General features: G+C 40.1%; 1 protein-coding gene across 1 annotated transcript in view; it reads left to right on the top strand.

The window, feature by feature from the left end:
• The window catches only part of WDR64 (WD repeat domain 64), a 73045-nt gene that overhangs the window by 26268 nt on the left and 29982 nt on the right, over positions 1-16795 (top strand). Inside the window, exons 11-16 of the mRNA XM_087965184.1 lie at positions 2922-3048; positions 11080-11228; positions 11667-11790; positions 12250-12422; positions 14655-14834; positions 15123-15250. Coding sequence (XP_087821310.1) covers positions 2922-3048; positions 11080-11228; positions 11667-11790; positions 12250-12422; positions 14655-14834; positions 15123-15250 — 881 coding nt within the window. The remainder of the gene's footprint in view (positions 1-2921; positions 3049-11079; positions 11229-11666; positions 11791-12249; positions 12423-14654; positions 14835-15122; positions 15251-16795) is intronic.

The following is a 16795-nucleotide window of genomic DNA, read 5'->3' as shown; positions in this document are numbered from 1 at the left end:
GTGGAAGGTTTTTCTATGTAAATTTCCTGTAACATGCTGCAGAACAAAATGCTACTTTATGGAATAGCAAGGCCTTTGGAATCAGTCTGTGATTCAATAATAGAAAATAAAGACAAAGTCTCCAAATCAGGCTATTTTCCAAGATAAGACAAGATTGACTAGATGCTATTCCTACTGTCTATAATAGTGTGCCAAATGCTTAATTTCAACGTCAAATTTTTGACTTGACAATACTACGTACAATATACTTCAGTGTGAATTCCATTGAAGGTTAATGTTGACCCTATTGTTTATTCACTAATCACAGTTTGTGTTTTACAGATGATATTGAATGTTGAGCTTTAAGATCTTAATTTAAACTGATAGTAGGTTTCCATTTAGGAAAAGAAAGAATATATTATAGTCTTGTTTTGCTTTGTTTCAATTTACAGAAATATAGCTAAATATGATTTAAAAAACAAGAAGTTACTAACTTTGATTTAACACTGATTAAATTTATTTAAATTGCTTAATCTATTTCATGCCAAATTACAGGAAATTCTCATTCTGTGTATAAAATGTAATGCATAAAAGAAAGTTTTAAGTCATGTGTACTGTGAAACAAGCTTCAAGTTGTTCTTTTCCAAATATACTACTGTGTTTTATTCCATGAGATAAAGTTAAATTATATTTCTATATACCGCTGGGAAAACAGACATCTTTTTTCTTATCTTAATTGATAGAAGTTATTGAGATATTCAGAAAATAATTCCTCTCCTAATTTATATGCTGTTCATTCCCAGAAGGTTCTAGTCTGTCTCCTTGCAACCCCTCCTAAACCAGGTGGAATAAGTGGGTCAAAGGCTTTCCTAAAGCCCAAGAGGACATAATTAACTGATCTTTGTAGAATGAGAGTGTGGTCAACTCCTTCTAAGGGCCTGTCAGATGGCAGAAATGAAAGGACAGGACCTGGAAGGAGTTGATTCTATTTAGACATGGTTTGATGTTCAGAAGAACACATACGAAAGTATTTCCTCACTTTGTAGGGCTTTAAAGATGATAATCAAGGTCTGAATTGTTTTTGGAAGCTGACCAGTCTAAAATCAACAACATGCAAAATGTTTTCCATATTAGATTCCGATATGAATTTAATTATCTCAACCCTACTTTCTGGATCTGGGAAAAAAAGTGCCATAAATAGGTAGGTTGTGGCAGATGTACTAATATTAAGCTACACCAGTAATGGGCAGCCATCTGGCTCCCAAGCTCAGAATCTAAACAGATTAACTCTTTATCAAAGAACCCCCAGAACATTAGCAATTTAATAAATTGTATATGAGTCTTTTCAAATAAAAATGCTTTTAAGCCAGACATTTCAAAAGGATATCAATATTATAGCATAGCTGCATTTATCATTAAACATTTTAAGAACTACAGTCCTATCAAAATATAATCACAGTTGCTCAGGATATGGGAATGTATTTATATCTTCTATTATCTATTAATTTGCTACTGGTTTACACAGTGCCCTAGGAGAGGTGTTAATTATACCTCATGAATTCAGCGATCCGCATGTTTTTTGGACTGAAAACCAGGTATGGCTATTTAGCAAGTTGAGTAATGATACACTAACTTTTTAACACAATTAGTCAACATTATGGAACTTTGTTTTGCCTGCTGTACTGTCTTATTGTCAAATTGTGCCAAAATTCAATTATATTGAGGTATTAGACTTCTAAGGCAGTTATTGCTTCTGAATACAAATAATTCATTTTCTTAAGAACCAACCTGATTACACCCAGGTAGTCTTTTTCTGATTTACATTTTCACATATATGAAAAAGGTGCAAAATTATTCAGTCCAAGGTACCATTAAGTCAGAAAAGCATTATTTATATTCTTAGGAAGCTTCAGCAATCGCAGCCCCATTTGGGAAAAAAAGGAGAACTGCCTTTTGCCATATATAAGCTGGATACTTTCAGACTGGAAAGTGTGTCTTATTATAATGTTGTCTACCTGGGTGTGAATCACCAGTTTTCTGCTACCGAAAGAAAACTAGCAATCTGAATTTTACTATTTTGCAAAAATAGTAATCTGTACTATTGTTGTTAGGAAAAAGGAAGAGCAACTAAAACTTGTTGCTTTCACTTTTTGCTGAATATCCCTTCTCAACGTTATTGAGTTCACATAGTTGTCAGCCAACAGGAAAATAAAAATGTTGACCAGGATCCCCCCCCACCTCTCTCAGGGACTCAGTTTATGATGGTTGGAAGCAGGATTTTTCCATTCCTCTCAGTGACCTTGTTAATTAGTTGTTAATAATGAGCTTCTCACAACATTTTAATTCTCTGCTTTTCCTAATCTGTCATCTGAGATGGCTGTCTCCTTTGGCCTGATGAGGCTAGCTCTGGTCTCTTCCATGGAAGTGGAGAATGGTAATCATGATCAATCAGTCAATCTTTATTGTAGTCTCAGATCAGTACAAAAAAATTCCTGGTCCATGTGTCAAGTTGTGTCTGATGCTGTTCTGTCTGCAGCGCCTTAATGGCAGGGGATTTGGGTTCTTCTCTAACACAAAAGGAGTCAAACTACCTATGGTTAATGCTCAACTTACACTCCCAACATCTAGTTTTGCTCTATAGTTTGGTGATGAAGTTAATTGAATTTGGGCTGATTATTTTCAGAGAATCGTGAAAATAAAAAAAGGATATGTTCTAATCTGTGTATATTCTGAATAGCAGAATATAAATATAACAAATATGCTATGATGGGATAAGCAAACAACAGGAAGAACGCTAATATGCATTTCCCATCCTTTAGTTTTGTTTTGTATATTGTATGTTGAGGCGTTTATGCAGGGAAGTACAAGGAAGTACAACATCTTTTGATCATTTTGTTGTGGTACTTAATAATCGCACATAATATTTCTTGTCATTTCTTCAGATTTTCAGAGTGTGGGATATCCAGACACTTTCACTGATGCAAGTGTTCCATGACTCTCAAGGGGCACGCAGAGAATCACAGATTTTTGCTATGGTATTTGATAGTACTCACGGAACACTTATTGCAGGTGGGTATGAGAAAAATATGTGGCTATTGATTATAAACAGGCACGCTGATATGCTGGATCAGAACCAACAATACCTTTCTGATAATGGAAGATGATATTTTAACCTAAAGATCAGTTTCTCCAACTGCTCTGCAGTCTTGAGAACTTAACTTCTCCAAATATTCTTCAAAACATTTCAAAGCCCTTCAAAGCAGCTTTCAGGCTTATGAAAAATTGTTCAAGGAAATAATGGTAGAAAAACTAATTTGTATGATGGAAGTCTATTCACTTAACAGTGGATTTTGCGTAAAATTGTAGAAGATTACAAGTATCAATGAAAAGTGATGCCTTCATAATTTTATTTTAAATAGGAATATATTAAAAATGATACAGGAAAATCATCCTTGAAATTAACTCTCTTGCCACCTACACTTTCCACTTTATTTGCTACTGTTTTCTTCCAATAATGGGCAAGTTTCATAAAGCCACCATAAAACAACTGTATACCTTTCCTGACAGAGTTTTTCACCTCTTCACTTGAGTCAAACAGAGGCTCCACAAATGCATTGTTTCAATTTTGGAAAAAGATGGAAGTCATATGGTGCCAAATTTGGACCGTATGGTGTATTCTACAGAGAGAGCAGCTTGTGAGGTACGAGATCTGGTGCTGTCATGTTGCAGCAAAAATTTCCTTCAGCACTTTCAAACTTTTTATTATTGTTTCGAAGGTTTGAGTTTTGCAATGTAGTGCTCTGAATTGACAGTTGGGCCCAGTTGAAAGAAATCGTGTGAATAACATCTGAATCTCAAAAATTTGCCATTTTCTTCTTCCTCCTCCTCCTTCTCCATCTCCATCATGTGAAGCTTTGTGATTATATTTTGTGAACTGACATTTCATTTCTGGGCCATAGGCTTCCAGTTCATAAACAGTAGCAAAATAATCCTTTCTTATAGCAAGACTCTGCTAACTGAAGTGGAAGAACAGGTGATAAATGATGCAGAGTTTAGAATGCTGTTGCTTGAATTTGTTGGTAACTTGTAACATTGAAGGCATTATATTTCATTCAATTGTTTGTGTCTGATCTTGCAGCACAGTTAATTGTTTAAACAGTGGATACTTGTGTAATGTTCAGAAAAATTGTTTGAAAGTATTAAAATAACACTTTTTAGAAATCTATTATATAAATAAGGATGGCTATTTGTTATGTCCCACCTTCAAAATCAAATAAGCAACGCCGAAAGCAGTCGTCCTCAAAAGCAAAACAAACGAAGAGGAGTTTCAGAAGATAACGGCTGCTATTATTCTCAGTCTACAGCACATTAATCCTGGCTAAAATCCACAAGCCTCCGAGCTTTGACCGTTGCTTCTCCACGTAAATTAAACGCTTTGTTCCTGACAAATTTTCAAACTCAGGCGGATCCTTTTATAGTTATTAGGGCAACAGTTAATTTCCCTAATTACTGACTTGCCCGTCTCCTGCGTTCCAGCTGGCCTTGCCTCTTAAAGCGGCATCTATTCCTGACATCTAACCAACAATTCTCCAAGTTCTCGTCTCCACTTGAAGACTCTCTTAAAACTTCTCTGTCAGCCATTCCCGGCTGATGATCAGATACTGAACCAGAGGAGGTCGAAGGTCCTGACCATTCTACTAAATCAGGTCTGTCCTCTCTTGTCACGTCCATCTCCTCTTCCTGATTATCATTCCAATCACTGAGCCATGCTGGCTCATATTTCTCTACCATGTCCTCCTCACTTGAGCTCATATCAGCCACAGGAGCTGAATCCAAGTCCGGAGCCACAACACTATCCCTCACCACAGGGCCCTTCCCCGGATCTGACGATCTGGATGCGGTTTCAAGGAAACGTTTATGAAAGTCCCGAATCATATCTGGAGCATGAACCGCAGACACATCCGTCCATGAGCAAATCTCCGAGTCATCCACTCTCCTCCCGACTAAATACTGGAAACGCGACCCTTGAGCCAACGCGAATCAATAACGCTGACCACCGTGTCATCAACAACAGCCTCCTCAGGGGCGTCGATGAGGGAGTCGTACCAGCAGAATCACACAGATGACACTCCGGGGAATCAGGAACCAAAAGAGATCGATGGAAAACAGGGTGAATACGCATAGAACTTGGCAAAGTGAGTCGGTATGCCACAGGGTTAATAACCGCCTCAATCGGGAAGAGACCAATGAAATGATGGTCTAGCTTCCTAATAGGGCGATTGATCCTCAGATGTTTTGTGGATAACCACACCTTATCACCCACAGCTAACGGAGGCGTTGCTCGACGTGATCTGTCCGTGAACCGTTTATAATCGTCTTTTGCCCTGTTAAGTTGTTATACTACTAAACGGTGGACCGCTTGTAGTTCTTCCAGAAAATCTTGGGTCTCAGGAACCAGGGAATCCATCATCGTTAATGGGAAGAAGCGCGGATGATAACCCACATTCGCAAAAAATGGCGTGACACGAGTGGAGGTGTGCTGCGAGTTGTTAAAAGCGAATTCTGCTAATGGGAGATATTTCGCCCAATCATTTTGTCGCAGATTAACGAAACACCTCAAATATTGGGTAAGAATACCAATCATCTTCTCCGTCCCACCATCAGTTTCCGGATGGTGCGCTGACACTAAGCATACTTGAACTTGTAGCGCCGCCATTAACTGTTTCAAAATTGCGCCGTAAACTGAACCCCACGATCAGAAACCACTCTATCTGGCAGTCCATGCAAGCGAAAGATATGCTGCAAAAATAGCTGGGCCGTAGTGCGGGACGATGGCAATCTCCGACAGGGAATGAAATGAGCCATTTTAGTCAGCATATCAACTACCACGAGCACCGTCGTGAAGCCCGACGAGGATGGTAAATGCGTGAGAAAGTCCATGGAGATCGCTCCCCATGGTCTGCTCGGAGTCAGCAATGGTTGGAGGAGTCCAGGGGGCGCACCCGACGCCGCTTTCACTTGCCTACACTAAATGCAAGAAGCGACGTAAGAGGACACATCATGGCGAACCCGAGGCCACCAAAAAGTCCGGGTGACTAAATGCAATGTTTTATGAAATCCAAAATGACCAGCAGCGCGGTTATCATGACATTGTGTCATGATGAGAGCTCTCAACGGTCTGGTAGGCACATATAACAAACCCCGATGTCTGAGCAGACCTTCTTCAAAAGACCATGGAGAATCAGTACCAACATCCCCACGCCTCTGCTGCGTCCACGCATCCAAACGTTGCGCCTCCGTAGGCGAGCCCGCAAATCTACTGGATCTTGCAGTACGGCCAAAGATTCCGGTGGTAACACTGTTCGTAAAGGAAGAGGATCTTCGCAGCAAATATACTCAGGCTTCCGAGACAACGCGTCTGCCCTCCGGTTCTGTCCACTTGGAACATAAGTAATGGAGAAATTGAATCGAGCGAAAAACAACGACCATCGAATCTGGCGTTGATTCAATTTCCTAGCTGTGTTTAAATGTTCCAAGTTTCGATGATCCGTCCGTACCTCTACCTTGTGCCGAGCCCCTCTAAATGATGTCTCCAAGTCTTGAAAGCAGCCTTAATGGCCAACCTTTTCCCAGATGGTGTAATTGCGCTCTGAAGCGGTGAGCTTCCTAGAATAGTATGCGCAAGGGAAAAGAGGTGTGCCATCCTTTGAAGCTTGTAATAATACTGCTCGATAGCGACATTAGAAGCATCTGTCTCGACCACAAATGGACGATTCGGATCAGAATGCCTCAATATCGGTTCGGCTACAAATGCTTTCTTTAAAATGTCAAAAGCCTGTTGTGCGGAGGCCCCACACAAACGGAACCTTCTTACGAAGGAGCTGAGTTATGGGGTCCATTACTTTCAAAGTCCAGAATAAAAAGTCCGATAGTAGTTGGCGAATCCCAAAGTCGTTGTACGTCCTTGACTCGACGAGGGCTTCCCAACTACACAAGGCCTCAACCTTTTTGGGTCCATAGCAATGCCTTCGGGAGAAATGATGTGCCCTAAAAACTCTATTGACGACTGAAAAAAGAAACACTCCAGTTTCGCGTAGAGTTTATGCTCCCGAAGACGCTGAAGCACTTGACGAACCTGCTGAAGATGTTGATCTCTGGACCTAGAATAAATCAAAATGTCGTCCAAATATATGACAACAAACTTATCCAGCATGTCCCGAAAAATATCATTCATCAAATGCTGGAATACAGCAGGAGCGTTGGTCAGGCCAAATGGCATGACGGTGTACTCGAAATGACCATAACGAGTGCCAAATGCCGTCTTCCACTCATCCCCCTTGCGCATCCGAACCAGATTATAGGCCCCACGCAGATCTAGTTTAGTGAAGATAGTAGCCTCCCGCAACCGCTCCATCAATTCCGGAATGAGCGGCAAGGGATAGCTATTCCTCACGGTGATAGAGTTCAGGCATCTATAATCACAACAGAGACGAAGTTCTCCCGACTTCTTCTTAACAAAGAGAACGGGCGCCGAAAGAGGGGACAACGAGGGTCAAATAAATCCCCGAGCTAAGTTTTTATCTAAAAACTCTCGGAGTGCAACTAACTCGGGCTCTGACAAGGAATATAACCTCCCCTTTGGCAATGGAGCGCCGGTATCAAGTCCACGGGACAATCATAAACACGATGTGGTGGTAATCGGTCTGCCTCCTGTTCGCTGAAAACATCGGAGAAATCCGACAGTTCCGAGGAATCGAGACAGCAGGAGCGGCGATGTTTTGGCCCGTGCAGACATGCCTCAGGTGGTCCACACATTGTAGGCTTGGAAAAGAAATGGCGTTCTGCGCCCAAGCCACCAACGGATCGTGCAAACGCAGCCAGGATACTCCGAGCACCAAAGGGAGATGGAGGTTTGAGGTGACATAAAAACTTATCGCCTCCTCATGATCCCCAATAAGCATGCGTACTGGCTGGGTGGCAAAGCGAATAGGTCCCGACTTAAGTTCACGCCCATCTACGGTTTCCACCTTCATGGGGGATTTACAGGAATTAATGGTACTCCAAAATGTTTCACAAAAGCACAGTCCATAAAACTGGTTGTAGCCCCTGAATCCACCAGCGCCACAGCGGAATTCCTCCTTCTGGGACTGCAAAAATATACGAGTGTCCAACAGTAAATGCCGAGGAGGACCAGGATTTACTTCGGCAATTTGGGATGGGGTGTAGGTTGTGCCCGACCTAGGGTTTCTCCGAGGTCGGGCCCACCCCATTTCCCGACGGGCCAGGAGTGGTTTCGGGCACAGGTCTCCGAGTCCCTCTCTGAGTACAAGCCTTTGCAAAATGTCCCGGACCCCGCAATAAAGGCACAAGCCTTCCTGGAACCTTCTCGAACGTTCTCGCACCGTTAAGCAAGGCGGAGTGCGCCTATCTCCATCGGCTCCTCTGCTTGAATCTTGGGTTGAAAACTCTCATAGGCGTAATGCGTGTGCGAGGAAATGCAGGTGGTTCCACAATGGTCCGTTTACTCCCACGTTGCTGTAAGCGAGCTTCAATACGCAAACATTGGATTATTAATGCATCCAAAGTTGAAGCCCGCTCTGCATGGACTAGCTCATCCTTGATGGCATCAGACAAGCCTTCCTGGAATGCAGCCATATGAGCCGGTTCGTTCCAGTTAGAGTCCATGCACAACAAGCGGAATTCTGCAACGTACTCTTGCAGGGAACGTTTTCCTTGATTAATGTCCATTAACTTTCTGTCCACAATTTGTAATTTAATTGGGTTCTCAAACATTACTTTCATTTGTTGAAGAAACCCCTGAAATTGTCCAATAATGGGCTATCTTGCACTAATAAGGGAGTAGCCCATTTGGCAGCCTGCCCAGTTAATAAACTAATTATAAATCCCACCTTAGCCCGGTCGGTTGGGAAGTCTTCAAGCCTCACAGAAAAATACAGTTGGCACTGACCCACAAATGTCGAAAACATGTCCGTTTGCCCAGAAAATTTTTCTGGCATAGCTACCGGGCTTTTTCTCAAGGGAGGGGCAGGGGGAGCAGCAGCAGCAGTACCTTGTAAATTGGTAACATAATTCAACAGTTGAGTTACCTGATTCTGTAACGTTACGTTACTCTGAAGTAATTGATTAATCTGTAGTTGTTGCTGCTCCACCAATTGTTGCAATTGGTTTGAATCCATCGTTGCAAAGATGGTCTGTTAGGTCAGGAACAAAAATGTTATGTCCCACCTTCAAAATCAAATAAGCAACGCCGAAAGCAGTCGTCCTCAAAAGCAAAACAAATGAAGAGGAGTTTCAGAAGATAACGGCTGCTATTATTCTCAGTCTACAGCACATTAATCCTGGCTAAAATCCACAAGCCTCCGAGCTTTGACCGTTGCTTCTCCACGTAAATTAAACGCTTTGTTCCTGACAAATTTTCAAACTCAGGCGGATCCTTTTATAGTTATTAGGGCAACAGTTAATTTCCTAATTACTGACTTGCCCGTCTCCTGCGTTCCAGCTGGCCTTGCCTCTTAAAGCGGCGTCTATTCCTGACATCTAACCAACAATTCTCCAAGTTCTCGTCTCACTTGAAGACTCTCTTAAAACTTCTCTGTCAGCCATTCCCGGCTGATGATCAGATACTGAACCAGAGGAGGTCGAAGGTCCTGACCATTCTACTAAATCAGGTCTGTCCTCTCTTGTCACGTCCATCTCCTCTTCCTGATTATCATTCCAATCACTGAGCCATGCTGGCTCATATTTCTCTACCATGTCCTCCTCACTTGAGCTCATATCAGCCACAGGAGCTGAATCCAAGTCCGGAGCCACAACAGCTATTGTGCACAGTTTGAGTCATCATGCTTCAATTGTACTATTAGGCAGGAGGCATTAAAGAGTTATCAAGATATTTAAAAGAAGCTTAGGTAACTTTGCTATGAAGAAAGCAACGTATGAGAATTCAAAATTAGAAAAAGACATGTAAAGGGTACATTGAATGTATAAATATACCTACACTGGATAGAAAGACAACAAAATATTTTTAAAGACAAATAAAAGATATTTGAAACAGATAAAAGAAGGTGATATTGCCAAGGGTGTTGCTTTCATGCCACAGAATATAGCTGCAGATTCAGATGCTTACTACTTATGTATCTATGGCAGAGTAGGGAATTCATCAGAGGTATTTAGTCTGTCCCCAAAACATCGAAGTATACATGCTGTAGACATTCCTGTGGACAACTAGTACATAAACAAGCAAAGCAACATGAAGACCATTCTGCCTTTATTTTGCAGATGTGGTACTGATAAACCCTACATTCTCTCTTTATCTGGGAGTCCCCATAACAGAAAAACATCATTTCCTGAGTGGCCAGCTCAGCTCATATTCAGTCAATGACTCATGAATGTAATCAACACAGCTTGTATCCCATTTTCTATGCCTAAACTTGCGTGCAGAAGACAGAATTTCCACTTTTTGTATCCTGAAATATCTGCACGCAAGGCTGAACTCTGCAGAGGTGTATTGCCCAATCTGGTGTGAAACCTGACAATGCCATCCACATGCTCGTAAAAAGATTTCTCCTACCCTATTTTCCTTCCTGCTGATCTGAGACCTTTCAGACATCCGCTGGGATTTGGCCACTGTAACGTTGTCACATTCCATTGCGCTAGCTGAACATGAGATATTTTTTCCTGCAGTTTGCATGTCACAAGAGTTCTCTTTTCAGCACTAAGGGCTTTGTATTGTGATTTGTAAAATAGGAAAAAAGGAAGTAGAACTGTGGCTTCCAGCCTGTCAGATATTCCCTGTCCTTGCTATAGACAAATTAAAAACAATCATCTCTAATTTTCTATAGCATAAGTTTTAAGGGTTTGGTGTTTGAATGCGTGCATGAAACAAGTTTTTGGAAGAGTAAATGCAATACTATAGTGCACAAAAACTTATTAATAATTTAATTTGATCAGACATATAATACCATCAAGCTGCATACAGTAGCAAGAACATGCAATGTGCTTCCTTAAGGTCAGTCTGGCATCAAAACTTTGAAATGAAAACGTAAGTATTTTCTAGACTTAATGCAACTCTGTAATACCCAGGATCGGCAGTCATCGATATTTATCCTCTCACTCGGATGATACAAGACACTAAACAAGTCCCCCAGACCCATGAAAGGAGCATCAACGTGCTGGTTTACAATAAAGTTTTTCACCAAGTTCTAAGTATCTGTTCTGAGTCTATTGTAAAGGTGAGTATAAATTTTATGAGTAAAAGAAAAGATCCTCCTCTCCCCACCCCCCTCCCCGGTTTGGACAAATACATTAACTAGGCTACTAGGGTATTCTTTTCACAATCACGTGCAATTTTAAAAGCTATTTTCGAACTTGTCTTTCCCAGTGATGGGTGAGACGGGATGAATAAATTACTTCATTTCTTTCATTTGGGAAAAACACTCGAACTGCAAGCCCAAAGGAATTACTGAATTTTTCTTTTAAATCAAGGAGAAATTGGAATACTTAGTTTCAGTATTCCTTTCTCAAACTCAATCAGTTCTTCTCATTCTTCTATTTTAAGACTTAGTGCATACATTTTTTTGAAAGAAAAAAAGTAATACCTGTTTGGGTTATTTTTGGAATCTCTTGTAGTTAATCTGCTGAATTGCGTATAATCTCTTTTTTATGTTTAGGTCTGGGAATTGGAAACAGGACAGTTAATATACCAGATTGAAGATGCTCATGGGCCAGGGGTTGAGTTGACATGTGCAGCAGTTGATAAAAATGGATTTCATCTTGCTACTGGAGCATGTGATGGTAATGAAATTAATTAGTCCCTAAAATAACTCTTTTGAGATCATTTGCTGTATTTTTCAAGGAGCCATAAAGCTAGTTCAATAAATCATGCTTTCTGGGCTCTGTAGTTTCATAATAAAGATCAGTTGAGAATTCTTTTGAACTTATAACATTGTCTGTGCACCATGTACAGTAGTGGCAGATAGTCCTTAGTAATGCATTGGAGAATAGTCTTTTCACGCAATCGTTATTGTTCTACATCAGGGAGTACCCAAACTTGGCAACTTCAAGACTTGTGGATTTCAACTATGCTGGCTGGAGAATTCTGGAACTTGACGTCCACAAGTCTTAAAGTTGCCAAGCTTGGACACCACTGTTCTACATGTATTTCATATAAGTGCAAACTTTGTAGTCAGTAGCACACAGCTGTTAGTTATTTCTATGAAGAGTGATGTTCCTTCTGTTTTATTACACATTTAGGGACTGTGAAAATATGGGATTTTGGAAGTGGGCAGATACTTAAAATTTTGCCCTTAGGCAGGGAAATCACGGTCAATGAACATTGGCTGATGCAGATGGTCTACTTGAAAGCCAGTGAGAGTAAGCATGTGATCCTGGTCTTGGAGTACAGCGGGATGATCAAAATTGTTCAGGTTTGAGTTTTGATCGTTACATCTTCTATTTCATTTGCTTCACTTTGTTCTCAATTTCAAAAATCAAGGAACCCAGTCTCTCTTAACTATGGATTTCCACATTTGTTGGGACCTCAATTCCCTATGACCATGTTTGCTATTATGTAAGATGTAATCCCAACCTAGAAAGAAAGGCCCAAATTAGGGCTCAGCTCTCAGGAGTGTGAAATACTTCCTCTCAAGTATTCACATCCTGATATTCCAAATACATTTGTGCAGAATTACAGTTTTAATATATCAAAGATTAAGTCCCCTTTCAAGCAATTAGAGTATAATTAAATTTCCACAATTCCAACATATAAGTGGTTTACATATTTATTCTATTTATCTTTATTGATTATATCCTGTTTATGACTTCTGGTTCTAATCCTCTTAATCCCATCAAGACTTTTCTGATCTCTTGTACAGGGAATCCTTGGTTAATGACTCAGCACTGGTAGCACTGAACAAGAAGTTAAAATAGTACTGAACAAGAAGACTTATGGTTCATGGTCATGTGATCATGATTTAGGCATTTGGCAGTTTGTTGACATTTAACGAAAATTGTGGCATCCTGCAGTCACATGTTCACCATTTGCGACCTTCTCTGTTGACTTCCAACAAGCAGAGTCAATAGGGAAGCCAGCAAGAGGTTGCAAATGACAGCCACATGTTGTCATGCTTAATGACCAAGTGGGATTTGTTTAGTAACCACAACGAGAAATGCAATCCTAAATCCACGCAACCATATGGCATTGCACTTTACAACTCACCATGTAGCAATGAGTTCCTGGTCCCAAGTACCACAATTAACCGAAGACTTCCTGTACTTATTTAAATGTTTGCTTAAAACTATGTACATTTGCCAACCATCCCCATCAATTTATAAATAATTATATACAGTACATTCTAAGCTAATAAGGCATTAAATACTAGCACAAAACTTCTAAAATGCCCTCTTAAGTGGCCTGAGTTTAAAAAAAATAATCTGTAACCTTCTGTTGGCTGCCACTTCATGCTTGCCTTTTGCTATCACTCAGTGCCAGAGCACCATGAACTCTAGGGGACTGGATGGGAAGCGGGAGGATTCCAGGAAAACGAAAAGTTCACTATATCTCCTCAACCAGCTAAGAACAGAATACAGCAGCATACCAACCCACGCTTGGAGCGACCCTTCTGAAAACATCTTCTTTGAATTTGATTGGGCATTGGGGAGGCCAGTATGGGGAGGTACCTAAAGGACGGGAAGTTAGACTTTAGGATTTGGTCATGCAGATTTCAGCTCTGGCTTTCACTTGACCTCTAGGAAACTATACCTTTCTCAACAAATGGAATTAAGGATCATTCTTTCTTAGAGGCTCAAGCTGAGGCAGGTCTTTTTAAACTACAACAACTCAGCCTTAACTCACTGAAACCTCAGGAGAAGACAAACCTTATATATTCTTAGTGCAGATATACCCCATGTTGGAGCCTCTGAAATAATGTATCAAGAAGATGTACAACTATTTTCAATCCCTAATAATTTATTTAATAAGGGCATGCTAAATGTATTTAATCCCCATTTGGCTGCCTATTAAATGAGAATGCAAAATGTTTCCTAGGTATTGTGACTAGTATTTTTATTGGTAATTATCTTTTTAATCATCTAATTTAGGCATTTTAGAAGAGATTTCTAGAAACATGTTTTTCACCAGATGCTTACTTCAGTCATTTGTCCTGAAGACATTATGTTAGATTTGATTTAATTAATTAAGCCTCAAAAGCTGATTGAGCTCAGAACTGCCTCTTGGAATGCATCCCCTTACATTTCTAACCAATGCTGCATTCAGTTTCTGACATACTGCTTGCTGGTCATGAGTATTTGTGCTGACCAGAAACTTAAAAGCCTTCGTCAATGATACCAATGTGTTGTGTAGCCCTCAAAACCATCTCAGTTTCCAAACTGTCAAAGTATTCTACATAAACAATTACTTTGATGTGAGTCCATCTCCCCAAAGGTAACTCTGTGTGAAATGTCCAGATGTGGATGTCAACCAGTAGTATAACTGTTCATAGCATTTACTGCTAATCTTGGATCAACATAAATATGTTCTAACATAAATATGTTCTAACATAAATATGTCTGGTGTATATAATATTCAAAGTAATTTACAAAGCTAGACATTTTCCCAGATTGATTGTCAATTAATCTTCTTCAATTCTTTGTTCACCTAGGCTAATCAAGGTGAAGCTTACATGTCCATAACTTGGGAACTTCCTGAAGCTGTGTCATTTGCTTTACAAGGCTATCCACTCATTGCCCTAAAACTGTCTCCCAATGTCAAAAAAACCAACGGTTTTTTTCCAGATGTTCAACTACTGCTTGATACCGATCTCACAAACACAAATGCAGAGGTGAGGAACTATTGCATTTCTAGATATGTTCTAGAACACATGAAGAAAGAGAAAAAAAAATTCTAAGAAAGTTATTTCTATCTGAGGTCCACAGCAAAAGTAAGCAGTCAAAAATGAATTTTTGCTTTCTATAAGTTCATCTGGATATTGACAAAGATTGTTGGAAGGAATTGTGAAGCTCTTGGTTGCCTTTCTCTGTATTGTTTGTCTTTGATTGTCCATCTGTTCTGGTCGGCTATTCTTTCCCAATCTATGTCCGTCAGATGCTTTGCTTTGTGTATTTTTCAGCTACCTCCTAGGATTGAAGTCAAGTGCTTTGATTTGTTAAAAGTAGAAGGTTACAGTTTGTTAGCTACAGCAAGTGCAAATGGTTCTATCATCATGTGGGATTTTGAAACTGCCACAGCCACACACATGTAAGTAAAACACTTTATCCTATAATGGATGTGGAGAGGCAGTGCTTATGTCAAGTCATCCAAGATAAATGCTGTTTTAGTGTCCAGTCTCAAAACAGTTCCCAATGTGAGAAAAGGAGAAATAGAAGTATTAAACTAGGAATAAGCTGCTGGAACCCAGAGATAAATCTGAATTGTTGATTGATTATTGTAAATCCCCCTAAATCCTGTTCATAATGATATGCTTAGTTGAGTCATGGATAAAGCTATGGTATCATCTGGTCAACATAAACAAATCAATAGTCTTAGACAAAACAGCCCAGGGTTGACTTGGGTTAAGCACTCATTCCCAAATCAACCATATTTTCCAAAAAGAATATTTACAGATTTTTTTTCATTCTACCTCTGACTTGGAAACGAACTAGACTAATCCCACAAAAGAGGACTGATGTAGGAACTCCTCTCACTTATTAATGTACTTTTAATCCTAGTCCCACATAGGAATAACTTTCTCTTCTGCTGCTACTGATCTTCATTGAGCCACCATAGATTCTTTTTCTACAATCAAAAAAAGACAGGAAGCTACAGTTTCCCAAAGAGACAAATATGGCTTTTCCCTCTTTGACTGGGGCAACCCTGGAAGCATCCAGGACTAAGTTATTTCCCTGAGATACCTCAGCCATTTTGTGTCCAAAAAAAATGCACTGTCAGAAGTGAAGATCTCAATTATTGTCTCTGTGCATAACCTGAGTCACAGACAAATAGCACTGAATGGGTGAGATGCATAGTCGAAGGAACTTTGGCTCTGTAAATGAGAGTGTGGTTCAGCAACCTGTTTGCCTCTACCCAGGCTTACTTCACTTGGGCAGAGCTACTGTGCCAAGTCTCTTGTTCTTGCTTGTTCAGAAGTGTGGGGGGGGGGATGCAGGTTAGTTTTGCTGCAATATAAGAAATAGCTGTGTTTTCCATTTTCAAGAGTTTCAGTGGAATTGTTCCCTTGAGCATATTTTAAAATTCTGCACTAAAGGCAGAAGAAATAACTTTGGCTTTCTGTACCCTATTTAGCTGAACTTCAAAACCATTTCTCCTGGAACTACAGTACCTGTAAATAATTTCTTTGCTGCTTCATCCTTTTCTGCTTCAAGTAATATTTATACAAAGAATGGATACCAGACAGTACCATGGCCTTATTTCTTCACCAGTTTTGCTTTTAATCTTCTTCATGTTGAAAGTCTCTTGGAAATGCTAATTGAGATTGCTTCTCTCCTACTAAAGTGGATGAATAATTCTTACCCCCTGACTAAGAAAGCAAAGCTTCTAAAAAAGAGATAAATGGATAGGCCCCAAAGCAAATGTCTTCTTTTGAAAACCAGTCCCAAAACACAGTTGAGTGTGTGGGTAGGTGGGTGTTTTTAAGTCAAAAGAGCTCGTTCTTAGAATTACGGGATTTTAAGCAGCATAAAAAAGTTATCCCAAGCACAAAAGCAAGATTTTTGCAGAAGTAGGTATTTGTAATTTAGGCAGATTTTATTGAGTTCACTGAAGGTCTATGCATTATTGAAATGC

Source organism: Notechis scutatus, chromosome 1 (genome assembly GCF_049901735.1).
Source record: "Notechis scutatus isolate UNSWTSFEM ecotype Mainland chromosome 1, rNotScu1.2, whole genome shotgun sequence".
Classification (NCBI taxonomy): domain Eukaryota; kingdom Metazoa; phylum Chordata; class Lepidosauria; order Squamata; family Elapidae; genus Notechis; species Notechis scutatus.
This window is presented reverse-complemented; position numbering and strand designations above follow the sequence as displayed.